We start from the raw sequence: 27764 nt of genomic DNA on the forward strand, positions 1-27764 counted from the left end.
TCGCATTCCTCGCGCAATTCTGATCTGGTGCCAGTTAATAAAAAGTCTTTCGTTGTTTGTTTATTTTTGCAGAGACTAATCAGCCCCCTTCCTAAAGACCTCATTGAATATAAACAGCAGACTTTTCTCATTCCTCCCTTCAAGCATCTACTTTTTGACCTGAGCCTTTAACCTCATACGACTCATCCAAACTTTTAAGATTATTTTGCAAGTCAATGTACAAACCTGGCACACATGGGAACTTCTGAATCAATCACACACCAAAATCTCCACTGCCTGATGCATACCTTTATGAGCAAAACATTCCAGTTATTTCAGGTCAGGATGCAGAGCCATGAAAGGGGCCTTTTCAGGCAGAGATGCTACAGACGTCTAGCTGGAGCGAAGAGCTCCCAGTGGAAGCTAAAAGCCCTTCCTTATGCCATGCATAGTTGAATTTTATTTAAGGCAGGGGGAAGGCAAGTTTATGTGGATCGATGTGAAAGGAAGTTGGAATTATGTGGATCGATGTGAAAGGAAGTTGCCAACCCTGGGTTGCGAAATTCCTGGAGATTTGGAGTGGAGCTTGAGGAGGGTGACGGAAGGGACATCAGTGGAGTAACTCAAAGTCTTTATTAATCAGGTCGTAGATCAGCACAAATCTTGGCAAAATTCCTGGCTACCATGACAGGTAATGGGAATAATTAAAATGAACTCCCACACATAAATTAGCTTATAATTCAAAGGTAAAAATTAAATAGCATGATAGATAATATTAAGTAGATACAAGCAGGGCTTGAATTCAGCAGGTGCTCACATGAGCACAGCTCCTGAACCTCCAGCCAGGGTCTGCATGCAGTGGGGAGTTCTTTCCCTGCTACACACAGATCCTGGGGCATATGCAAATGAGATATGATACTGAGCTCCTGAACCTTTTTTCTACAAAATGACCCCTGAATACAATTATTAAAATTCTATAATATGTATATGTAAAAACTTAAGCCATCAGTGTCTGGTGAATTTTACAAACTGCCATACAAAACTTTGCAGTATGTGCTGAAACCCATGGTTTTTCATCTGTGGAATCTAAGCAAGGGAGGGATAAACTTAGAGTGAACCTCTTGATAAAAAGGGCAGCGAAGTATAACATCTTCCATAGTTTCACTCTCTGCTGAACCACAGGGACATAACCTGTCTGCCTTGAGAACCTTTTTGTACCACCATTCCATAACTACAGAAGGGAGTGCTTGACATCTAGCAAAGGAAAATGCTTTCCTGTAACTGGAAATCTCCAGCTGGGAAAGATAAGTGGTTGGGGAAACTAGATATCTAAAGCAGTGTTTCCCATTTGCAGGGTCGTGACAGAAACATGGGAGCATATGTTCACTTGTCTATAAAGCCTGATCAATTCTCTACCCAATCTAGACAAATCAAAAACTCATACAAAAAAGAGGATGGTAAAGAATCTCAAGTGGTGGTTTTCAACAGTAATAAGAACCTTTAATTAATCTCTTAGTCTCAGAATTTTGGGGCAGGGTGGAAGTCTAAACTTATTTTGGCTAAAGAATCTCCCCCTTTCAGTCTTTAGGAAGCAGCTGGTTTTATTTAGGACTTCATTTGACTAATTTAATTTTATTCATTGTTAATCCTAATCGTGATTTTAAATTGTGTTATTTTATGTATTGTTGATAATTGTTTTATTTACATTGTAAGTCACCTTGAGTTTCACAGGGTAGAAAGGTGGCTAATAAATGTTTTAAATAAATAAATAGTTATTTGGTTTCTTGAGTGGCAGGAATGTATTGCTTTGAGCAGTTTTAGTTGAAACCACCTATTCAGAAGATATAAATTCAGAAATACATGGAGGAATAAAAATGACTTTTGATACAACAGGCAAACATGGGGATCTGAAATCTATTTTGCTCAAATAGAGATGGCAATGGTTGTTATTTTTATATACTGAAAACGGTGTCAGAATAAAAGAATATGCATTTAAAAAAGCTTTAGCAGAAAAGAAAACAATCCATAAAAACCTGAAAAATCCAGGAACCAGAGAAGGATGTTAGAATAGGGGAAATTAGCTCAAAATATGCATCATTAGTATACATGGTAATATCCTAGGGTAATTTGTATACATTTGTTTTACATATACAATCCATCATAAAATAAACCAATTTTTTCTATATAGTTATGAAATAATGAGTCCCATGGCACAATAAAACTAATGTGTTTATTGTGTCATGCACAAGCCTTTGTGAGCTTACGCCTGCTTTATCAGGGGCATGAATTGTTACATCCAGTTGGCAGAGATAGATCCCCATAGATAGCAGAAGCGGGAAAGAAGGCCAGAATGCCCAGTTCCCCAAGACATAACTTACCTTGGGGAGGGGCTGTGGCTTAATGGAAGAGAAGGTCCCAGTCTGAAACCCTAGCATCTTAAGTTTAAAGTACTAGACAGTAGGTGATGTGAAAGAATTTACCTGAGACCCTGGAGTAGGCAATACTGATTTTGATGGACCAGTGGTCTGATTCAGTATAAGGTAGTTTCATGTATGTGTTACATTACCTTGCATACCACAGAAGACAGCAATCAGAATGGGTATATTTACAGTATATATTAAGAGGAATGCCTGGCTACTTTAGACATGTAGCCAGACTGTATTGCTGCAATATAGCTAGTTAATATGCTAGTTAGTACATCTATCAATGAAATATATGCACAGAACAGTAAGTATATTATTTAAATCAGGGAAAAGGGATTTAGCACAAGGCATTGTCTGATGACATCATTGCTGATCTAATAATTCTGCTGATGCAAGTGTCTTATGATCTTTATCACATATGCCACAAGAACTTGAATATTTCAGCAACTCTTAACACTAAGGATGGGTTGTAGAGAAAGGAGGCTTCAGACAAGAACTCTTTAAGAACCAGGTAATCTCATTTGTTTAGATACATTCTGTATGTGAAAGTGGAGTCAGAGTCAAAGAATCCACTGGCCCAACAAGGTCACCAAAGCATGCTTTATTTTCTCTAAGATGTTTTCTCTAAAACAGAGAGGGAAAATGTACAAAGTACATATACAGTTATATTAGTTTAAAACACTTCAAAATATGTACTGTACATATTAAAATATCACTGAAATTGTTAATACCACTGTACATTATTAAAATACCACTGAAATGTCAAAATATTTCAAATCAGATGGTTATTTGTAAATCAGACATAACAATGGTTCTAGTAGATAGGCTCCAAAAAGTATAATGTTTCTTCTGAGTGTGTTAATTTTTTTCCCCTTATGGAAAAATTGGAAATTTTGTGGAGCAGCAGAAAGAAATCCTATCGAGTATTTTCTCATTTTCCTTAGTAATTCCTGGAGTTATAATTATTTATATATGTATTTATGCTGATAGGCAAGTGGTCATCAAGGAACACCCTTGAGACAGGCTAGTCTCAGACATTTAAGACTTCAGTACACAATTGTGCTGAAAGGTGCTAAGCCCCTCCAACACTCCAATTTAGTACAGCAGCTAGGGTTCAGCTGAATGCTGCCCAGCACTAAGGGTTTATTTCTTAAACACAATCCACATTATTTATGTACTTCCCTTATATCCTGTCTCCCAATGGAGACCCAAACTGGCTTACATTGCTCAGAACCAATGGGTTGAAATTAAATCTAAAGAGTTTCCAACTCAACATTAGGAAGAACTTCCTGACCATTAAGAGCGGTTCCTCAGTGGAACAGGCTTCCTTGGGAGGTGGTGATCTCTCCTTCCTTGGAGGTCTTTAAACAGAGGCTAGATGGCATCTGACAGCAATGGGGATCCTGTGAATTTAGGGGGAGGTATTTGTGAGTTTCCTGCATTGTGCAGGGGGTTGGACTAGATGACCCTGGAGGTCCCTTCCAACTCTATGATTCTATGATTCTCTTTTCCTCCTTTGTAATCTTCACATGAATACATGAAGCTGCCTTATATTGAATCAGCTGATCTTTTGGTCTATCAAGGTCAGTATTGTGTACTCACATTCTGGCAGCTACTCTTCAGATGGTAGAAATCTCTCACATCACCTACTATCTGTTCCCTTTAGCTGGAGATTGAACCTGGGATCTTCTGAACACCAAGCAGATGGTCTATGACTGAGTCATAGTTTACATCCTCTTGTGAGGTACATTACACTGAAAGTGTGTTACTGATCCAGGGTCATCCAGATAACCAAATCTAGGTCTCCTAAATCCTAGCTTAACACTCTTAGCACCATACCACACTTGCTACCTTTTATTAGGCTCAACCAAATGACACATAACAATGTTCAAGCTGTTATCTGTATGGGTTCACAAATGTATACACCCATCCACCCACATACACATACTGCTTGAATGTGTTTCCAGGATGTTGACCAGCTGTCCTAAAAACCATGTTGGAATAAATTAGCTCTATAAATTATTAAATTATAGAAGGAAATGGCGTTACCCATTTCTTTCCTATTCAAATGGTTTGCTGTTGGCAGAACTTGTTAGCTTGCCAGACACTTCACATTTATTGCCATATTTTCTGAAACAAATTGTTTCCTTGGTTGTTGTTTTCATACTTTCAGAAGGAAGCTCCTCCAACAATAACATGCACTTTCTGATCTTTGGTTTTCTGTTTCTTTTTTTCCTCTCTTAAAATCCACACTGTTCCACTTAGTTCTTAAAAGGAAGGACAACATGACTAAAGAGAAAGCAAACAATGAAGACATTCAGCAAACGGTGATGGAGTAAAATCTGAAACATCTACATGACAGGCAAGTCCAGATGCCAATGCAGCCCACTCTTACCAATGATGGAGAAACCTACTAAGCAGCAGATACAGAAACTGGAGTCTCAGGTAGAAAAGCTGTTTTTATGTAAAAGGGTGACCAAATATATTCAGTTGGTTCTGAATACAAGATTTGAGCAACTAAAAGATGCTGCCTTGAAAAGAAAAATATGACTGTCCTCTTAAAACAGTTGTTTAACTTACACAAAATCTAATCTTATCACATATATATATACACACACACACACACACACACACACACACCTAACATCCTGGCATTTTCTAGCTCTCCCATTGGCTGTGATGCATACTACATCAGTCATTGGCCCATGAACTGCCAGTCAAGACAACTTGTGTACCCATTGACTGGGTCCTCTCCTATCCTCCTCCCACTGCCAGCCCCAGGACAGATGAGGATTGAGCCACTGGAAAAACTGCTAGCCAGTAGCTGTTGCTAGGTAACCAAGTTTGCTTCTGTCTGTAAAATGCAACCAACCTTGATCTCTCACTAAAAGCTGGGGGGAGGAGACCCTTTCTAGGCCTCTTTTGGCTTTTGAGGGAGAACTCATTGGGCCCAGTCCTCTAATATTCCCTCTAAGCTGTGGAGTCTTGTGAGCAAAAATTCCACTTTATGAGCCTACTGGCATTAAAGTTGTGAGCCACTGCATAAATTAGCTTGCTCTGGAGCCATTTTTACTGAACTAAAACAAAAATGTGTGAGCCGGAAGTGAAAGAATTGTTAGCTAGCTCACACCAACTCAGCTTAGAGGGAACACTGGTCCTGATTAGGGCTGCCAGTTCCAGGTTGGTGGGAAATTCCTGGTGCTATTTCTGTGAACTTAGGCAGATCATGAGAGGGAGGGCAGGAAGGGTTTCATCAGTGCTAAGGGTTTGTTGTTTTTTTTTGTCATCTTCTGGGAATGGAGCAGGGGTAATTAGAGGTTTAGGGGGGAGGTATTGTGGATTTCTTGCATTGTGCAGGGGGTTGGACTAAATGGCCCTGGAAGTCCCTTCCAACTCTATGACTCTATGATTCAAATTTCCCACTGAGAGGGGCAGGACTCTCAGCTTCCCTTCCGCATTCTGAGGCCTTGGCTGTGTCCCTCACTTCCCAGTGTCTGGTCACCATAGGGACAGTTTACTGCCTGAGGTGGCCCTGGAGGAATAGCTGCTTGCCAACTGCCTGCCTCCCCGCAGCTCCCCTCTTAAAATAGAAAGTCTGAGATGGTGGAGGTCTATGTGGGTACAGAGGACCACTCTCAGCATAAAAAGTTTAAAGTATTTATTAAAAAGAAAATGTTTACAAGCATCAGTTTAGCACCGCATCACATTGAGCAAATTGTCTTGCTGATCGGGTTAAATTCCTTTGAATCAAGACACACATACTTCCTCAGTGTCTTGTAATAGTTGAATAGTTGAAAGTTAATATTTGTGGTTACAACTTTAACAACATCTGGAAAAGTTTAGAGTCATATCATAGCCATTCATTAGGATAGGAGCCAGCATGGTATAGTGGTTAGAGTGTCAGGCTGGGAAACCTGGGAGACCAGGTTTAAATTCCCACTCTGCCATAGAAGCTTGCTGGATGGTCTTGGGGCAGTTGTGCTTTCAGCCTAACTTATGTTAATACTACCTTCTGAATGCACTCCTTCTGAATTCATTAATATACTATAAAATACTTGGATATAATACAGATAACTTGGAGCAGGAGAGTGCTGTATACTTAAGCGTAATTAGGGAGTACCTAGTCTTCAGGCTTGGTTTGGAATGTGTGGCAGTCAAGAGGAAAGGCATGGAGAGACCTATGCCTTATCTCACTGATACATGTTGTCTTCTTTTACTTCACACTGCTGGTTTCTCCTCATGAAGAATGACATGTGCTGGGATGGGGCGTTTATGTGATCAAGCCCATTTCTGGAAAACTAGTATTAATAGAGGCAGAATATTTTGATGTCTATGGCTTAGCATTTTCCCCAAGATAATAATTCCATTACCAAACTTTGGGTCCCTTAGGAAGAAAACTTTATATAACATTGTTAACAGGCATTCCTCTAAATTAAAACTCACTGCTTTGAGGATCCAATTTCATAAAGGATTATGGGGAAATAACTACATACTTTTCAAGTAGGGATGCCAGCCTCCAGGTGGGACCTGGGAATCCCTTGGAATTACACCTCATCTCCAGACTACAGAGGTCAGTTCCCCTGGAGATAATGGATGCTTCAGATGATAGACTCTATGACATTTACCCCACTAAAGTCCCTGTCCTTCCCACGCTCCATTCCCAACTCACCAGGAGTTTCCCAACCTGGATCTGGCAAACAGTGTTCTCTCTAAGCTGAGTTAGTGTGAGCTAGCTCACAGATTTTTAGCCTTCAGCTCACACATTTTTGTCTTAGCTCAGGAAGGATGACCCCAGAGCACATTAATTTATGCAGTAGCTCACAACTTTAATGACAGCAGCTCACAACTTTAATGCCAATAGCTCACAAAGTGGAATTTTTGCTCACAAGACTCTGCAGCTTAGAGGGAACATTGCTGGCAACCCTACCTCCCATCCCCCAGCAGTGGCCAGGAGGGACCTAGCAACCCTATTTTCAGTGCATGGTATGTGACATGGATGAATGACCCCCCCAGAGAGTGTTTCACTTTAGTGATCGAAACTTGCTGATGATCCCTGGCCCAAAGAGCATCCAGCTGTCCTCAACTGTCCATCCTGGTGGAAGACTCTTTCAGCTGAGATCCAGGCCCCAAAGGACCTAATGCAGTTCCGCAGAGCCTGTAAAACAAAGTTGTTCCACCAGGCCTATGGTTGAGGTTAGCAATGGGTTCCATCTTTGATTAGTTGCCTCTCTCTCCTCCTCCTCCCCCCCCCTTTTTTAGACTAGACAGATTATATGCCACCCTGCCTTTAGATTTGTATCATCTTTTATTATATTGTTAGTTTATCATATATGATTAGATATTTTATTATCTGTATTGTATTTATGTACTGGATGTTTTTTCATCATGATATTACCTGCTCTGAACATGGACACAGGGAGAACAGGATGCACATGCAATAAATAAATAAATGAATGAATGTGTAATTTAATCGTTGAAGCATTCTGAATATTTCCATTTGTATTTTATTCTCAACTCTGCTATGTATATAGCTCATTAATCACCTGATGCAAAGTACCTTGAAAATAATCCTACAAGGGCAGACGGTCCATAAAAGTGATACCTTATTGGGCTGGAACCTTTTATCTGATTTTAGTGTTATCATATTTTGAAAAGCAAAAAAGATTACATATTTCCTGACTGACTACTTCAAACAAGTGATCACTATGACAAATCTCATTTAAATACCCTTACTATTTAGGCTGTGATAATTGCTATTAACTAGAAATATTTCTACCCTTCCAACCCCAAAAAGGCCATTTTAATCAGTTTTTTTAAAACAGCCCAAAAGAGGACAGATACTAAAAAAAGAGAACATGTTCTATAAAAAGAGAACATCTAGTAATCCTACTGAGTGACTTCCTAACTTAAAAATTCAATTGAAATACTTGCAGGTAAAAGTGCTTCAGATTGCGGTATTACTAACTAAAATTCCTCTGAAAATGTTTTACTAAAATCCATTTAGTTAAAATAATCCACCATGATAACTGGAATTAGATACAGCATATTTAATTTTTAAACTGATATTTATTAAACTTGAAATATATCATAACAGTGAGAAAACATCACACAGAGAGCTGCTACAAAAATGCTTTGCTAAAAATTTATCACTTTATTATTTTTGGAACAAAAGTATTGTTTGGTTTAATAATGAAATTAATAAAATGTGCTGGAACAGTTAGATAACCAGACTAAAGCATTAGGGAAGAAATGTACGGTAAAGTTGAAGCTATAGATAAAGGAGTGTTAGGGAGAGTCAGAGAATAATCTGCTAGGACCAGCAAGTTGTGCTTCCATTTCTGTAACAGACAGGAACGTAAAAGGTAAAAGTAGTCCCATGTGCAAGCACCAGTTGTTTCCGACTTTGAGGTGACATTGCATCACGATGTTTTCACAGCAAACTTTATATGGGGTGGTTTGCCACTGCCTTCCCCAGTCATCTACACTTTACCCCCAGCAGCTGGGTACTCATTTTACCGACCTCGGAAGGATGGAAGGCTGAGTCAACCTTGAGCCGGCTACCTGAACCCAGCTTCTGCCAGGATTGAACTTAGGTTGTGAGCAGAATTTAGGACTGCAGTACTGCCGCTTTACCACTCTGCACCACGGGGTTCGGAGACAGGAACCTATCTGACCACAAACACCACAGCTGGGTGGTGGCGGCAAGATGCGCCAGCTGGCAGGCCAGAGGCTACCAGAGTTCATGCTAGTGCATTTGCTTAATTTAATGAGGACTTGAATATTATGCATTAGATTATGAATATGTAATCTGCTTATTAACATGGTCATGAGATGCATGAAGAGGGAGGGATAAGGGGTATGAACTAAACGGTTGCTGAGCATGTAATTCCTAGTAACTCCTGTTAGACAATGGGAAAAGGAGAGGGCTGGGACTTATAATATTGTGTACTAATCAGAGGGAGCTCTGAGCTCTTTTCTGTGCAGTAAAGTTTTTTTCCCCTTCTATTCACTGAACAACTGAGTCCATGTCTTTTATTTTCTTAAGGACAGGGGGAACACGGAGCGGCCACAAGACCCCTTAGGGGGTTTCTAGTGTGGGACCCCTAATAATTTCCCACAATAACTATCTTACAGAGTAAAATAATGCATTTTTGGAAGAAAAAACTCAGCAAAAGGTAATTGTGCCATGTTCCTACTTTAATATAAAATATATTTTAAAATGACAAATGTGAGAAATGAAAATAATAGAGAAGCACCTTGAGGACTTTCACACGATCTCATTATTGGTCCTTCTTCTGCTCTATAACTGATTGACAGCTTCTGTTGAGAATCTAGTTGATTGAGCTTTTATCACAGAACTTGAATGAATAAATAATATGATTGTAAATGGGAATCAGTACTCTGGTTTCATACTGAGATTAGAGCCGTTGTCATCTACAATGATGGAAAACATCTTTAGCTTATAACAACATGCTGAAAAGATAAGAACAGAAATCAATGAATGATCACGGAGGCTCAAACTACATGAGCTGTAGTGCTCTCATGAACCCAGTGATGTGTAAACTGGGGATGAGAGAGTAGTGCCTGAAGGAATGGCTGGAAGTGGTACTGTAGGTGCACCTATGTTTAAAGATGTAGATACAGTGTAATTTAGGCCTGAGGACATATGAGTTCTAGAAAAGGATCAGTGGGAGTGGAAGGGATAAGGTAATGAAAGGGATAATTAACAGTAGAAGTGTGGACATTCTGAAAGAGAGAGAATGAGGTACAAGAAAAGGAACAAGAAGGCAGATATGAGAATAAAATAATGCAACCATAGCAGGTGGTGTGACAAAATAAGAAATGGGAGGGGGATCCTATTCTACCCCTCCACTGAGTTTATTCATATAGAATAGGGTTATCAAGTCCAATTCAAGAAATATCTGGGGACTTTGGGGGTGGAGCCAGGAGACTTTGGGGGTGGAACCAGGAGAAATTGGAGTGGAGCCAGGAGCAAGGGTGTGACAAACATAATTGAACTCCAAAGGGACTGCACACCTTTTAAATGCCTTTTTTCCTTAGGAAATAATGAAGGATAGGGGCACCTTCTTTTGGGGCTCATAGAACTGGACCCTCTGGTCCAACCTTTTTGAAACCTGGGGGGCATTTTGGGGAGAGGCCCTGGATGCTATACTGAAAATTAGGTGCCTCTACCTCAAAAAACAGACCCCCCCAGAGCCCCAGATACCCGCAGATCAATTATCCATTTTCCTATGGAAATGTCTCCATACGGAATAATAGTTCCCAGCAGATATATTCCTCCCCCCCCACCCCGCTTTATAATGCCCCTGAAGCAGGCGGAGGGCCTCCAAACTGGGAGATCCCCTGCCCCCACCTGGGGATTGACAACCCTAATATAGAAGAAGAGTTGGATTTATACCCTGCCCTTCACTTATAATCTCCTTCCCTTCCTCTCCCCACAACAGACACCCTGTGAGGTAGGTGGGGCTGAGAGAGCTCTTTCAAAAGCTGCTCTTGAGAGAACAGCTCTGAGAGAACTGTGACTGGCCCAAAGTCACCTAGCTGGCTGCACATGGAGGAGTGGGGAATCAAACCTGGTTCTCCAGATTAGAGTCCACCACTGTTAACCACTACACCACAGTTGGTTCTCTACTTGCATATTTAGACCCCAGCTTTCTTTTTTGCTCAGGTTTGAAGACTTTCTGCCATCTAAGGAGCCTTCATCTAACTTAAGTTGCTCTTCTGTTGGAGAAAGAGCCATTTAAATTGGAAGAAGTTTCCTTAGGGCCACTTGAAGGATAGCTGGATCCACCCATTTTGTTTAGATTAAATCAGTAAATTTGTGGCTACCCTTTTCTGGTACTTCATTATACAGCAGAATTTCATTAGATTTGGGGTAATATTGAAAATATATAGACAATCAGGTCAAATGTGTGATATAGACAGTGGGGAAGAAAGCCCTAAGAACTGACATGGTATATCCAAAGAAACAGCCAGTTTATTTGCACAGTGACATTGTATATGTGTATTCCACTGTCTTATCTGTGAGACTATGCAAGGGCCATTCAGAATTCTGCAGTAATTGTCTTTATGGTTGTTGTTGTTTTTCTCCTTCACAAGCTTGCTACTGAGTTAAACTGAACTTCCAGTTTTAACCCAAGCTATTTTCACATGGTTTTGCAAAACTGTATATTGTTTTTCTTATAAATCAGCACACATATCTATCGTATGATATATGTGATTATATGTGATTAATTGATCATTTTGCTTTTGATCGTATCAGATGTCCCATATTTAATAATAAAAACATTAACACACCAATCTGAGCAGTTTTAAAGGAGTAATGAAAATTATTTTTATTTTAGTGGCTGCAGTCTGTTCTACTCTAACATTGCTTATTTTATAGAATAAAGGCTAAGCATGAAACCTTATTTTATAATCTGTTTGAATACAAAAGTAATCCATTATTGATGTAAAACACCTCTCTTATGTGATGGCATTAACTATGTTTTTCAGCTGGAACTTCGACACTAACTTCTCCTACCACTTGTTCATTCTTGGGTTGCTTCTTTTCTCCCATTTTCTTATGAGACCTGCTCTTGTGACTACGCAGTCTCTCTCTGTCCCGCCTTTGTTTCATCCCTTCAGGTTCCTGAAAAAAAAATTAATATGAAAATTAATATTGAATACCAGGACCATCCATAATAACAAGTGCTTAACTTATCCCAGCAAAACAACAACAATGCAGTTTTCTTTACTTCAGTCTTATTGCAAGTGGATCAAATTAATCAGTCAACTTAAATTTGAGGTTTCCTATATCCTTGATTTCCAGTGTGTCTAAGAGGATTGGTCACCTCCATAAAGGCCCTGAGGAAAAGGAAGCACTGATACTTCAGCCCAAATTCCATTTAGTTACAGCCATATCAAGTTACATTTGAAGGGGCTGTGTTTTGTGTGCAGTAAGTCCCTGTTTTAATCCTGGGTGTCTATTATTAAAGAATTTCAGTGGGGGGGGGATGTTGGGAAGGACCCTGAGCCTTATTTGAGATGTTAAAAACCTGCTATCAATCAGTACTAGGCAACATGAGCCAACAGCATGACTGTATAGCGCCTTCTTCTTGAGAAGATGGTGTGTTGGTACTGAAAACAACAACCACAATTGTGACTTTTATTAGCTAAGATTCAAATTATGAAGGGAATAAGATAAAATAGGAGACACTGTTTCCCTTTAAGCTTTCTACATAGGGTTGCCAGGTCTGTGTTGGAAAATACCTGAAGACTTTGGGAGTGGAGCTGGGAGAGGGTGGGGTTTGGGGAGGAAAGGCATCTCAACATGGTACAATGCCATAGAGGACACCCTTCAAAGCAGCCATTTTCTCCAGGGGAGCTAATCTCTGCTAGCTGGAGATCAGTTATAGGGTTGCCAAGTCCAATTCAAGAAATATCTGGGGACTTTGAGGGTGGAGACAGGAGACATTGGGGGTGGAGTATCTGGGGACTTTGAGGGTGGAGCCAGGAGACATTGAGGGTGGAGTGTGACAAGCATAATTGAACTCCAAAGGGAGTTCTGGCCATCACATACTAAAGGGACTGCACACCTTTTAAATCCTTCCTTCCATAGGAAATAATGGATAGGGGCACCTTCTTTTGGCGCTCATAGAATTGGACCCCCTGGTCTAATCCTTTTGAAACTTGGGGAGTATTTTGGGGAGAGGCACTGAATGCTAAACTGAGAATCTGGTGCCTCTACCTCAAAAAATAGCCCTCCCAGAGCCCCAGATACCTGCAGATCAATTCTCAATTATTTTCTATGGGAATAAGTCTCCATATAGAATAATGGAGTGCCTAGCAGAGCCAGTTTGGTGTAGTGGATAAGTGCGTGGACGCTTATCTGGGAGAACCGCGTTTGATTCCCCACTCCTCCACTTGCACCTGCTGAAATGGCGTTGGGTCAGCCATAGTTTTCATAGAAGCTGTCCTTGAAAGGGCAGCTGCTATGAAAGCACTCTCAGCCCTACCTACCTCACAGGGTGTTTGTTGAGGGGGGGGGGAAGGTAGAGGAGATTGTGACCACTCTGAGACTCTGAGATTCAGAGTATAGGGCGGGATATAAATCCAAAATCTTCTTCTTCTAGCAGACATTTTCCTCCCCTCCCCCCGCTTTCTGATGACCCTGAAGCAGGGGAAGGGCCTCCAAACCGGGGGATCCCCTGCCCCCACATGGGGATAGTTGTAAAAGTGGGAGATCTCCAGGCCCCACCTATTTCTACATGGGTGGACAATGTGACAGAAGGCCCATATTTTGAAAACTAATTTTAATAATATCTCTTAAAATCTTGCTGCACTTCTCAAATATATTCTCCATTGTGGGGAACATTCTGTATTTGGTAAAGCAGACATTATTTTGCAAAGCTTAATATTAAGGGCAGCTTTAAAATGGAAAATTTTAGTTCTGTCTTCTTGAAAACTGAGAATTGTGGCACTTTAAATGATAGTTAGAGATCAGGAGTTGTAGACCTGAAGTGAACTGAGCATTCTAAACTTTAATGCCCTGAGAAGTGGGTGGTTGGTCCTTCTGATTGTGACAATTTCACAGAAAGAAGGCTTTTGGGGATGGATATCTGGCATGATCGTTAGTTAGTTGGTTAGTTAGTTACAAAATTCATATCTCACTATTCTGCCCAATCAGGGCCACCAAGGCAGCTAACAATTAAAAATATTATAAAAACACTTAAAAACAGTTAAAACCCATACATATGTAAAAACACATACACAAAAGCAATTAAAACATAGGGTGGGAAGATCACTGAGGTAATGCCAGATGAAACAAAAAAAGTCTTTACCTGCTGGCAGACGAGTATATATCTCTACCAGTGAGTAGAGGAGGGAAATGCACAACTCTGTCTATGTATATCTCTTAGCTGTAATCAAAATGGATTACCGGATTACATTCTGTACTGTACCTCTGCATCCTTACTCCAACTGGCCCTTCTTTGTAACATTATTCTCATCTCCTGACCTGAATATAAGTGCCAATGAAACTTCATTTGTATCAGACAAAGTCAGCTTGACTCACAAAAGCTGAGAGATTTTGCTGGTCTGAAGATGCAACTAGAATCAAGTTTTGTTCTACGGCTACTAATACAGCTACCCACGTGAAACTTGGATTTTTGTGGTATTTGATTTGCATGACAATATCTTTCATATTCATTCAGTATACAGTAAGAAGTAAGATAAAATGACTGTTTAGATATTAATAGAGAAAGGACTATTTAAGCAACTGATATGCATTATCAAATGTGAGAAAATAACCTAAGTGGTTAAGGAGCCACTGCATTGAAGCAGCTAAGGCTTATTTAGAGAAACTAATTATATCATTTTGCTATCTGTATGGATGTTTGTCCAAGCATTTTTCAAATTCAGCTCACTTCTTCAAGCCAGCATTATTCAAGAGAAGTTAACTAAAGCCAGAACTATTAAATTTAATCAGATTAGTGTATACAATCCGATTAGTGTGCAATCCAATTAGTGTGTAGGATGTGACTTTCTTTGAAAGTCTTCTGCTGCTTAAAATAGTTGTCACCTACCAAAGACACTGAGCGCTTGTTTTTGAAATGCAGCTGCCTCTCAAAAGATTCTGAAAACTCCAAGATAGAATTTGAGCGACTGTTTGGTCTACTTGTTCCCTGAGAAGAATTGCCATTTGAGGACTTCTTGCATGCCTTTGCATGACAGAGCCATTTTGTATCTTTTGAATCTTGGTCTTCTTGCATTTCTTTGTAATCCCTCAGATGGCTCGGTGATGGGATCCTGGTAGAAGCAGGAAATCTTGTCATATGGATGGAAGAAAGTTTAGCCTGCAAAAGAATGCATTCAGTAAACATACAAAGAACATTAATCTGTCATGAAATCAAGACTTTTTACAAGTTTCCTTCACAAGTAACCTATCCTATTAATGACACGGCCACATGCATACAAACATGCATAAAATTACCCTATTGTCATGCCTCAACAACTTCTAGATCTCTGATTAATACTACAACAAAATTTAGATATCTGGTTGGTGTTACTTGAGTGTGGAAACATGTCCCCAAACATATTACACTCGATCCTCTTAGCAGAAAGTTGAGCTTTAGTTTATCAAAGATGTTAGGAAAAATGGTTAGTCTTGAAGGTGCCATAAGGCCCTTGCTTATTCTTAATTCTTAATGCATATATAACTCTGTTTTTTACATGAATGGGACATTTTATTGATAAAATGAAGAGGTTACAGAAAACAAATAATTAATATTTGAATGTTTATTTCAAAGCTGTTCAGCAATTTCTTTTTAAAATTTCTTTCATTTTCTTCAGTGTGGCTGCCTTGCAGTTAAATTCTCACATTAAAAAGACCAAGGAATATTGTGGTGGGGCGAGGGAAAGTGTGAGAAGAGAAAGAATGAAAGATGCATAGGAAAGCCATGGGGACAGTAACAGGGAGTAGAATAGGCAAAGATTAATCAAATTGAAAGACAGGAAAAAAGAATTAAGATACAGCAAGAAAGTGTAGTTATTGGCACAGAACAACAATATAGTAAATGGTTGTTCTGAAGCACAGAACATGATTGTGGCATTGTATCCCATTTTTATCTCCTCTTGTTTCCGCACTGTGTTCCTTCTCCATTCATGCAAAATGTACATTTGTTGATCACTTATATTGTTATTTAGGTAACTAGTGTGTCATGAAAGCATTTTGCACAAATGTTTGATCCTTCTCAAATCTGTTATTGGCAAAAAAGTTGGACTAAGGCCACTAGAATTACATATCCTAGATGATAGCTCTAGTTGCATTCTTGGATTCATTATATTCAGACAATCTGTTTTGACCAGTCAGGACCCATAGGTCAGAAAGCTCTACCATTACGTTCCTTCCTATCTTCGTAGTTAAATCACTTCTTCCAAACTACAACTTCACCAGTGAAGCCATCAGTGAAATGAAATATTTTGAAATGAAAATTTAAAAATAAGTCTGGCAATATAAGGCCATATTTAAAAGGATAAGATTGCTATGTTTGTGAAATCAATAGCCTGTTAGCAGCACATAAAATACACTTGCTTTCTGTTGATCACCATCTCAGCTGGCCATCACATTGCTGCTTTGACATCTCAGCAGAGGGGAACTATTAAATCTTGTGTCTTGGGTACTATACTTTTACTAGGAGCTTATAATCATAGTAGCCGTTTTTGTAGGTGCACTTACACTACTATCACATGTTAGTTTGTGATAGACTACAATCCCAAGATTATTTTCATGTGGACTGCCAAACTAGGTATCACCCATTCTGAACCTAGGATTATTTTTGCCTAAGTGCAGAACTTTGCATTTGTCTCTGTTGTATTTTATTTTGTTAATTTCAGTCCAGGTTTCCAATCTACTAACGTCATTTTAAATTTTATTTGTTTTCTAAACTATTTTGTTTTATTTGCAAATTTGATAGCGAGTGATTAGAATTCCAGAATATCCCTGATAAAGGTTTGTTTGTTTGGTTTTTGGATACTCATCCATTACCTAGAATTAAGTATATTGTATCCGATAGCTCACTGATCTTGGTGGCAACCATTTTTAAGACCTCAAACATGTATTCCAGAAAACTGGAAAATGCAAATGTTGCTGCAGCTGATATCTACTCAGGCATTGTACATATAAATGGATAAGAAAAGAAAATGTTGTAATAAAGATGCTAAATGATACTGCAAATCTAAGACTCCATGGTCTTTCCTTGATCTTGTTGGATAAGATCCAATGACTGACTCCATGCTCTTTCCTTGATCTTGTTGGACAACTTTAGTAATTTTTGTTATTTTTTGGAACTTTAAGATTTATTTATTTTGTATATTTTATTTTGTAATATTTTTATATTATAGTCTGCTCTTTCCCGTGAAGGGCTCAGGGCAGATTCCAACAAGCTAAAACATTAAAACCAACAATAAAACATCAAAATAGTTAAAACAATTAAACTAACACATTAAATCAATAATTTAAGGTGGCATGGATGGTATAAGCACTTGAGGCGTAATTATCATGGGCAGCCTAAGTTGCACCAAGATGTCAACAGTATTGGCCCCAAATGAGGTGGCAGTCATTGCTGGGAGGCCAGTTGGATGGTGTGGTAGGGTGAGGTCGTCCACTTGCCCCAACCATAGACCTGGCAGAACAGCTCCGTTTTACAGACCCTTCAGAATGGTAACAAATCCGGAAGGGCCCGAATCTCTGTAGGGAGCTGATTCCATCAGGTCGAAGCCAGGGCCGAAAAGGCCCTGGCCCTGGTCAAGGCAAGCCAGATGTTCTTTGGGCCAGAGATGGACAAAAGATATTGGCTGGCCGATTGCAATGGCCTTCGAGGCTCATATAGGGAGAGACGGTCCCGCACATATTTATAATATATTGATTTGCAGTATTATTTAGCATCTTTATTACAACATTGTCTTGTCTTATCATCAATACATGTTGTAATCCTTATTTACTACAATATAAATGAATAGGCTTGCTAACCTTAAAGTGGGGCCTGGAGAGCTCTCAGAATTACAACTGACCTCTGGGCTACAAAGATCAGTTTCTCTGCAGAAAAATTGCTGCTTTGGAGCAGGGTGGACTCTATGGTCTTATATCCAGGTCTCTCCCTTTCCTAAACCTTACCCCCACCCCCAGGTTCCACTCCTAAATCTCCAGGAATTTCCCTACCCAGAGTCAGAAACCCTATAAATTTGAAGATTTATATGACTGAGTCTTGTGAAGGGCTGCCAATCCCCAGGTGTGGGCAGGGTATCCCCTGGTTTGGAGGCCCTCACCCTTCTTCAGGGTCATCAGAAAGCGGTCCCTATGGAGACTGATTCCCATAGGGTATAATGGATAATTGATTCATGAGTATCTGGGGCTCAGGGGGGCAGGTTTTTTAGGTAGAGGCACCAAATTTGCAGCATAGCTTCTGGTGCCTCTCCTCAAAACACTCTCCAAGTTTCAAAAGGATTGGACCAGGGATTCCAATTCTATGAACTCCAAAAGAAGGTGCCTCTATCCTTCAATTATTTCTAATGGAGGGAAGGCATTTAAAAAGTGTGCAGTCCCTTTAAATGTGATGAACTCCCTTTGGAGTCCAATTGTGCTTGTCACAACCTTACTCCTGGCTCCACCCCCAAAGTCTCCTGGTTCCACCCCCAAACTCCCCAGATATTTCTTGAATTGGACCTGGCAACCCTAGAAAGTGTACTTCTTTTAAGATACACCATTCCTGTAGGATATGAGTCAGTTAACTACTTCTTCAGCATAAGCGATAGACTGCATTTATATCTGGACAGGCAAACTTTGGGTTGCATTTTGCCCACTAAACTAGTGAAATTCCTGATTTAGAGGGGAGCACAAACCAGTTTGCTGTTTTGGATAGAGAGCAAATGAAGCAGAAGTAAATAACTGAATTTGGTATGTGAAAGGAAAGGGTAATATTGTAGGTACTATTGTAGTACTGTGAAAGGAAAAGGTAGTATTGTAGGTACTTTTTGTAGAAAAAGCCCAGCTGGAACTTATTTGCATATTAGGCCACACCTCTGATGCCAAGCCAGCTGGAATTGCATTCCTGTGCATTCCTGCTCAAGAAAAGCCCTAGGTACTAATCAAATTTTGAAATTATAATCGTATTTTAAATATGACTCTGTAATTATTCAGCCACACATCTTATAGCCTACAGAAGTTTTAATCAGAAGACATAAATATTTGAGGGCTGCAGTTGTATGCTTACCTGTGAGTAAGTCCCATTGAACTCCGTGGGACTTATTTTTCAGTAATGTTGAGAGATTTATCTTATAAATCTACAAGGCCTGATTGTACAATCATTTCTGAATCTGATAGTGGCCTTTTCGTCCTTCTCCTTGCTCTGCTTCCCCCTAGTTAAAAGTTATGTGGAATCCCCATCTGTCTTGGACTTGGTAGTAGTAGGTAGAATGGTGAGGTGCAAGCTCATCCCGCGCAATGGAATAGATTCAAAACTTTCAGTAGTTTATATCTCACTACACTAAAACACTTATATGAATCAACCCGAAGGGAAGTGGCTAGGCAAATCAGACAGTTCTGGGGGATCCTAGACAAAAAGGTTAACAACAAGTTGCTTCAGTCACTGTCTATTTTTCAAATTAATGCAATTAACCTGTTTTTAATGCATATCTTAATAATTTTCTGTCTATTAATAAATAAAAATGTACTAACAAACTGTTCACCAATGTTCCCTCTAAGCTGCAGAGTCTTGTGAGCAAAAATTCTACTTTGTGAGCTACTGGTATTAAAGTTGTGAGCTACTGCATAAATTAGTGTGCTCTGGGATCATCCTTCTTGAGTTAAGACAAAAATGTGTGTTGGGGGCTAAAAATCTGTGAGCTAGCTCATGCCAACTCAGCTTAGAGGGAACACTGCTGTTCACTACAGCTAGACCAGAGTTGATGAGAGGTTTTTTGTTTTTTTCATTTTTGCACAGTCAACCTCTCAATCTTTCATCAAAATCTGGATTCACATATACAAATAAAGCACATGCAAATTATCTCATAATGACCATTCAAGGTCCTACGGAGTAATTCAGTACTAAGCAATTCTAACTGTGTTTGAGCTCCAAGATATTTTCACTGAGACTTTATTAAGCTCTGGTTCTGGAAAATATCTATTCATTATTGATCCTAAAAGATGATAAGTACTCACACCTTGCTATTTACTTTATTATTATTATTATTTTAAAAACAGCCTTTGTGTGGTGCCTGTCATCATATGATACAATCTTTCTTTCTAAAAAAATTTCCTCTGCTCCCCATTTTCTTCACATTCCATTACTTAGAGACTTACCGGAAGAGAGGCTCTCCTTTCCATCAAGGATCTTGTCTGCCACTGCCTGTAAGACCTAGTTGCTTTGTCATTTTCATCTGGCACGTTGTGTCCCCAGAAACTGCTCATCCATTTTGCAAAGGAGACGTCATCATCCTCTTCATAATCCATGTACAGGCGGGATATATAAATAGGAAACAGCACTGCTTAGCCAAATTGCACTACCAATGTTCTGTTAAGGAGATGAAATAGTACTCTAGTTTCAAAACTGCCCTTTCTAATAGGAAAACAGTACCATTCAGCAGCAAAAGATATTAGTTTAGTGAGGTCTGTATATGTATTAGTTGAGCTATCTGTATATGTACAAGCCAAACCCTGTTAATCTATTTAAAATGGGTACTTGCTCCTAACCTTTCCATTACAGAAATTCACAATGTCACACTCGCTGTAAGGTGGCAGGACAAATGTGTTGCCTGGTTCATATTCCTTGTTGACTGCATCAACTGTCAATAACAATAGAGAGTTGCCCACATCATGCCTGGAAGGCTCAGGCGACCATCTGGATCTGGCTTGCTATTTAGGGAAACAAAATCGATGTATTGACCATAGCCAGGACCAAGCACAGCATAGATCTTAATTGACTTCAGGCAATTAATAACTTTTGTCTCTGTTCTCCCTTCTAATATTTGAATTATATGCTCGTACACAAAAGGTTTCTTCTGAGAAAATTCTAATGTTAGCCAGCAATGCAGTTGCCTAGTAGTCTTGTTATACCCCTCTGGGAAACAACTGAGTCCCAGTACCTTTCATTTTGTAACAATTTGTATGTTCCAATGCACATCAACTAACCTTTGTGACAATGACATGGACACATCCCCAGATTCAAAAACAAGTCTGAATCACATATAATTCATGAATCTGTTCACATGACTCTACATGAGGCCTCAAGAGCAATTGATTTATAGGGTGACATTTTAAAGCCAAACTCAGGGCACCAAATGAAGCTGATGGGCAATAGGTACATGAAAGACAAAAGAAAGTTGTGGAACTTGCTGCCAGTGTATGTAGTGATGGTGGTAAAGCACAGACGGCTTTAAAAGGGTGCTAGATTTGAGAATAGATATATCAATGGCTATCACAACTAAAGGGAACCTCAGAGGATGGCAAACTTTAAACAGTGGCTGGATAAACACTTATCAGGGATGCTCTAGGCTCCTCTTGCATTGAGGAGGAGTTTGGATAAGATGACCTGTATGGTTCCTTCCAACTCTGTGATTCTATGTTTAGGTAGTAAACCTCTGAAACTCAGTGCTAGGAGGAGGCAACATCAGGGGAAAGTGTGGTCTCACTTTCTATGCCCTTGTTTGTTGGCTCTCCAGGGCAACTGGTTGACCATTGTGTGAAACTGGATGCTGAACTAGATGGATCACTGGTTTGATCCACCAGTGTTCTTTAATGTTCTTGTACAATGCATTTGGAGGGGGGGGGGTGGTCCAGGCCTGAGACTGCTGGCATGCCCTGTAGCTTTACAGCCCAGCACTCAGGGACTTGGAAGAGCCTCTGAGACCAAACCAGGCCCCAGGCCCACTCACTTACCAGTGGACCTTCATAGCGGCAGTGATCTCCCAGTATTGGCAAAACCACCCACAGAAAACCAAGCACCCTGGCTGCAAGTAGATCAAAGCTTGGCATAGCCAAGCAGCTGGTAGAGGTCAGTGCCACAGCTGGGAGGACAAGTTCCTTGCAGGAAGCCTGCTGGAGCATGCCACCAGTGACACATGGGCCAACCACACTCTGGCCCCAGGAAGAGCTCCAGTGAGCACAGAAGTGGACCAGCTGCCATGGGTACTGCAGGAAGGGTGGGCCCAGTCCATGCTGTGGGCCAGGTGGGAAGGTGGAGCAGTAGTTGGGGAACCTGAGGAACCAATGGCCCAAGTCAGCCAGTGATGGACAGGGCTAGGGCTAATGGGAGGTCAAGAGGGAGGGGGGCATCTGACAGGTATAAAAGGAAGTTCCTCAAATAGGCCAAGGAAGAACAGATGGGAGGCCTGAGTTGTAGACCAAAGAAAAGGAGGACCAGGGTAAACTTAAATCCCTCCCCCCTCCCATTTTGAGGTATGTGAAGAATTTTGATGCAATAGAAGAAATGGTGGAAAGCAGCATCCATCGGGGGTGATCTTGGGGTGTGACAAAAAGGACGCTTTCACATGCAGAGGATTCTAAACATGGCTTTGTCAGTGTGCGTGGAAGTTCTGCAGGTATGAGTGCCCTGATAAGTGCAGCCACCAGTAAAACTCTATGAAGACAAAAACTCCAACAAGCCAGTTGAATCAGTTGTATTTGGGGTAAGGCAAAGAGAGTAGTAATAGGCAGGCAGATAGTCAATACACAGCAAGTTCAGTCCATCCAAGTTAGCAGTACACAGTCACAGTCCAAGAGAGTAGTCTTACACATACCAAGTCATCATCATCATCAGTCAGTCCGACAGAGTAACAGCCTCTGATCAAAATAGCTCTCCACACCTCTGCACGTCCTCCGTATTCATCAACCCACAGAATGAGAGTTAGGCTCTCTGTTGATATAGTGCAGCTAGCCAATCATGTTACCCAATTCTTAACTAGCTGCACATGATTCTCACATGCCTTTCATTAGCAGGTATAGTAGGAGTTACATAACAGTGCATCAGCACTTTTCTCCTTAAAGTGCCCAATGCTGACAGGCTTTCATTACCATTCCAAATGCATAGGCATGTGCACTTGCAATGGAGCTTCCACACACATGAATCTTCTGAGCATTTCCCTCTGTCTTTTTTAAATGTTTCCCCTTTCCACACATGCTCCCCAGCCACTCTGCATTGTCTCTTACATTAGTGATCTGGATTGCCAAGGCAGATCACTCCCCCCCGCAGGCTTTTTTGTAGAAAAAGCCCAGCAGGAACTCATTCGCATATTAGGCCACACCCCCTGACACCAAGCCAGCTGGAACTGCATTCCTGTCCATTCCTGCCCCCCCCCAAAAGCCCTGCCCCTCTTTTGTTCTTTTCTTCACATATTCACTATAACACTATAATGGTTCTATCAATATAATGAAATAGGCAAACAGAAGCCCACAACAATTGCAAGGGGGATACAACCAGCCTGCCCAGCCCCAGTTTTGTCTCCTTGACAGCAGCAGCAGTTACCACCCATTGTATCAAACCTCAGTTTCACCATGACTACAGCTCCTTGCTCCCACCATTACTTCCACTGCTGGGTCTAGCATAGTGGTGATGATGGTGGGAGGTGGTAAGGAGCTGTGGCATGCCTGGGCTCTGGATGGCCCTCCTCCTTCTCCTACCCAGGCCACCTGGCTGAACGGAGAAGTGTTCATTGCACATGCACAGACAACTATCCTCTGTTTAAGGGAGTGTAAACCCACTTAACCCTCCCCCCAAGTTTTTAGATTTTTCTGAAAAGCTGTCCCCCTCTCAGTTTGTAGGAAAAACTTCCTGCTTTCCATCTGGCCTCAGTCTGCAGTTTTAAATATCTGCAAATCAAGGTACAGTCAGTTATTAGATATTTATTTATTTATTCATTCATTCATTTATTTATTTATTACATTTGACTTATATCCCGCCCTTTCCGCAAGCGGACTCAGGGCGGCTCACAACATCATGTCAATACAATTAAACCAATAAAGCATATAAAGCCATAATTTACATATTTCAATTTTTAAAAATCATTCTGTGGTGCTGCATCAGTACAATATAGGTGGCTTTGAATTTTCAAACAGCGATCACCAGCATTCTATGTGATGTCTGGTGGCAGCCCTCTTTCAGTTAAACATCGAAGGCCTGCTTAAACAATTTGGTCTTACAGGCCCTGCGAAACGCAGACAGATCCCGCAGGGCCCTTATGGCTTCCGGAAGAGTGTTCCAAAGTTCTGGTGCTGCCACCGAAAAAGCCCTAGATCTTGTCACACATAACCTCGCTTCTTTTGGTCCGGGGGCGGACAGTAAGTTTTTTGCCCCTGAATGCAGTGCTCTCTGGGAAATATATGGAGAAAGGCGGTCCCGTAGATAGGCAGGTCCTTGACCATAAAGGGCTTTAAAGGTCAATACCAACACATTGAAGAGAACTCGGAACACAACAGGTAGCCAGTGCAGCTCTTTCAGCACTGGCTGAATGTGCTCCCATCGCGGCAGCCTCATTAACAGCCGTGCCGCAGCATTCTGCACTAGCTGTAGTCTCCGGGTTAGCGTCAAGGGTAGCCCCATGTAGAGAGCATTACAGTGATCTATTCTTGAGGTGACCATAGCATGGATTACCATCGCTAAATCGTGCTCCAGGAAAGGAGCCAGCTCCGCACCCACCAAAGATGAAAAAAGGCAGATCTAACAGTGGCTGCTACCTGGGCCTCCATTGTAAGGGAGGACTCAAGGAGAACGCCTAAGCTCTTGACCTTAGGGGCCGGTATTAGTGGCACCCCGTCAAGAGTCGGCAGATGGATCTCTCCCCCTGGATCACCCCGACTCAGATAGAGAACCTCCATCTTCATCGGATTCAGTTTCAGCCGACTCAGTCTGAGCCAAGATGCCACGGCTTGTAGAGCCAGGTCTAGATTTTCCAGGGTACAGTCAGACTGGCTGCCCATCAATAGATAGAGCTGGGTGTCATCTGCATATTGATGACAACCCAGTCCGTACCTCCTGACAATCTGGGCAAGGGGGCGCATGTAGATATTAAATAGCATCGGGGATAGGACCGCTCCCTGTGGCACCCCACAGCTAAGATAGTGCCTCTGGGATGCTTCCTCCCCTATCACCACCCTTTGTCCCCGATCTTGGAGAAAAGAGGTCAGCCACTGTAAAGCACATCCCCGGATCCCCACATCGGCAAGGCAGCTAGTCAGTAGCTGATGGTCAACCGTATCAAAAGCAGCTGACAGATCTAATAACAACAGCACCGCTGAGCCGCCCCGATCCAGATGTCGCATGAGGTCATCTATGAAAGCGACCAGAACTGTCTCCGTCCCGTGACCTGGCCGAAAGCCGGACTGGAATGGATCCAGTGTGGAAGTGTCCTCCAGGAATCCCTGTAGCTGAATTGCCACCGCCCGCTCTATAACCTTACCCAAAAAGGGAAGGTTCGACACCGGCCGATAGTTCGCCAATACGGCCGGGTTTGCTGATGGTTTTTATAAGAGAGGATGGACCACTGCCTCTTTAAGAGGTGTGGGAAAGATCCCTTCTACCAGGGACCTGTTGACAATACCTTGTAGTGGTTCACACAGCCACGTCTGGCCCGCTTTTATAAGCCAAGACGGGCACGGGTCCAACCTACAAGTCGTAGGGCATACAGCTGCAAGGATCCTGTCGACTTCCTCCAGACTGAGTGGATTGAAAGAATCCAGAATTGGACCAGAAGACGCGCTTGGTGCCCCAAGTTCTTCTACTGTATCAATTATAGCGGGTAAGTCGCGTCGGAGCGACGAGACCTTATCTGCGAAAAAACTCGCAAAAGCCTCACAGCCTATTTCTAATTCTCTAATATTTTGCTTGCCCTGCGGCAAATTTGTTAATGACCAAATTATACTAAACAGTTGTGCTGGGCGCGAGGCCGCAGATGCAATTCTGGACGCAAAGTGGGCCTTCTTTGCGGCCTGAACTGCCATCTCATAGGTCCGCATAAATGACCTATATGATGTTCTCGTAGCTTCGTCACGAGTATGGAGTGTGGCGCCATTGTCTCTCTAGTCATCTTAATCGTCGTTTCATTGATCGCAACTCCGGGGTATACCACGGAGCGGATCATGATCGAGGATGAAGAGGACGTCAGGGAGCGATTTCATTGATGGCCGTGGAGAGCTAGTCATTCCAGATCTCCACTAGCTCATACAACGAGTCACCAGAGGGCCAGGGATCCCCATGGCCATTTGAAGCCGCAACGGGTCCATCTGGCTACGCGGGAGAGCTAAAACCTCCTCACCGCCTAAACGGGATAGGGGTGGCATGTCCACACAAGCCTTCAAGGCCTGGTGGTCAGACATGGCACTGCCTCGGCAGATATCTGATCCACTACTACTTCCGCCACAAATATCAGGTCTAGTGTGTGCCCAGCCTGGTGCGTGGGTGCTGTTATATATTGGGAAAGTCCCAGTGCTGCCATGGAAAGCACTAGGCCCGTCGCCCGAGTGGAAGCCGCATCCTCGGCATGGACATTGAAGTCACCCAGGACTATAAGTCGAGGGTGCTCCAATGCCCAGCCTGCTACAGCCTCCATCAGGGACGGTAAGGCACTGGCCGGTGCGTTAGGTGGACGGTACACCAGCCAGATTGCCAAACTTTCCCCAACGTCCCACACCAGGCCCACACACTCCACGCCCTTGATCTCTGGTGGCGGAAGTATCCTGAAGGAGAAATCCTCCCGTATGAAAAAGCCACCCCTCCCCCCCGCCCGTTAGTCCGGGCCTGGTGAAGGACGGAGAACCCAGGCGGGGCTATGTGGGAGAGAGCGACTGTCTCCCCATCCCGCACCCAGGTCTCCGTCACGCAAGCCAGGTCCATGTCCTGCCTAATAAAAAATTCTTGCAGGACTGAGGTTTTATTATTTATGGACCTGGCATTGCACATTACCAGGGACAGAGGTGAGTATTTCCACTTGGCCCTCCTACCTGCTATCCGTGGGATGGGACACAGGCTGGAAGGGGAGCGAGCCCTCTTGTGTCTCAGACTCCTTCTGTTCAAACTTTGCCTGCTCCCACCGCTGTACTTTCCCCTCCCCAGGAGCACTGGAATCCCCTGACCCGACATCACTTACCAAGATCTTCCAAAGACTGATTTTTAAAAATAAAAATGAAAAACATTTTAAGCACCCTTCTGGTGGCGACAGAGAATACAGGCTGGGAAAATAGTGCCCTTGAAGACCTGACAGTGGGACAATACAGCCAATGTGTGTGTGTGGGGGGGTGTCTCTGCAAGACAAGAATATGCATACCATTCCTTCCAGATAGCATATTAATGCACCTGAATTATGCCCTTTCAAAAATGTTCAGAGTTGAGTAGATCTACCAGATCAATCAATGTTTATTTTTTTGAGTCAAATATTCTTTCTATTGCCAATTTGTTTTAGTTGTGAATACTGTCAAAAATACCAAGGGAGGTAAGTGGGAAGAAGACGCAGGAATGAAAGAGAGAGATCTAACTTTTCTTCTTGTTCTTAGGAGAACTTCACAGATGAGTATGCAATGGATGATTTCTCTCTTCCACCATTAAGACCATCAGGGAAGCCTTCATCAACAGTCAATATGCATGTGCATCTCCCACCGGTGAAAGTATCAGCCAGACAAGCACCAGCACCTCCATCAACTATGGCAACTGCTCCCTCCCATCCAGTTAGAAATCCAGGAAAACATGCTTCATATTCTTTCCCATGCCCAAATCCTGTTAATCTCCCTCCACTGAACTTTTCATTCAAGAAGCTAGGAGGGAAAAGCAATCCTCTCCCTCCGCTGAACACTGCAGTCAAACAGGCAGAAGCAATCCA

At 41.8% G+C, this 27764-nt stretch overlaps 1 protein-coding gene and 1 long non-coding RNA gene across 2 annotated transcripts; one reads left to right on the forward strand and one right to left on the reverse strand.

The window, feature by feature from the left end:
• Positions 1-2871: 2871 nt before the first annotated feature.
• On the forward strand, positions 2872-27764 carry LOC132568593 (uncharacterized). Its single transcript, XR_009555198.1, has 3 exons — positions 2872-2987; positions 4668-4847; positions 27442-27764. It is a non-coding gene; the product is annotated as an uncharacterized LOC132568593 (long non-coding RNA).
• On the reverse strand, positions 11756-20533 carry LNP1 (leukemia NUP98 fusion partner 1). The gene is made up of 3 exons (XM_060234588.1): positions 20263-20533; positions 14990-15259; positions 11756-12054 (listed from the first exon to the last, which is right to left on the reverse strand). Exons 1-3 carry the CDS (start codon positions 20410-20412, stop codon positions 11902-11904), a joined length of 573 nt encoding a protein of 190 aa, XP_060090571.1. The 5' UTR covers positions 20413-20533; the 3' UTR covers positions 11756-11901.

This window comes from Heteronotia binoei, chromosome 3, assembly GCF_032191835.1.
Source record: "Heteronotia binoei isolate CCM8104 ecotype False Entrance Well chromosome 3, APGP_CSIRO_Hbin_v1, whole genome shotgun sequence".
NCBI classification, from domain to species: domain Eukaryota; kingdom Metazoa; phylum Chordata; class Lepidosauria; order Squamata; family Gekkonidae; genus Heteronotia; species Heteronotia binoei.

Bases quoted from the DNA above. Each gene is read 5' to 3' on its own strand.
- LNP1 (XM_060234588.1), bottom strand. From the start codon at position 20,412: ATGGATTATGAAGAGGATGATGACGTCTCCTTTGCAAAATGGATGAGC. The intron at 15,260-20,262 runs GTAAGTCTCTAA...ATTCTTTTGCAG, and splicing joins AAAGGAGAGCCTCTCTTCCG to GCTAAACTTTCTTCCATCCA. The intron at 12,055-14,989 runs GTAGGTGACAAC...TTTTTTTTTCAG, and splicing joins ACAAGCGCTCAGTGTCTTTG to GAACCTGAAGGGATGAAACA.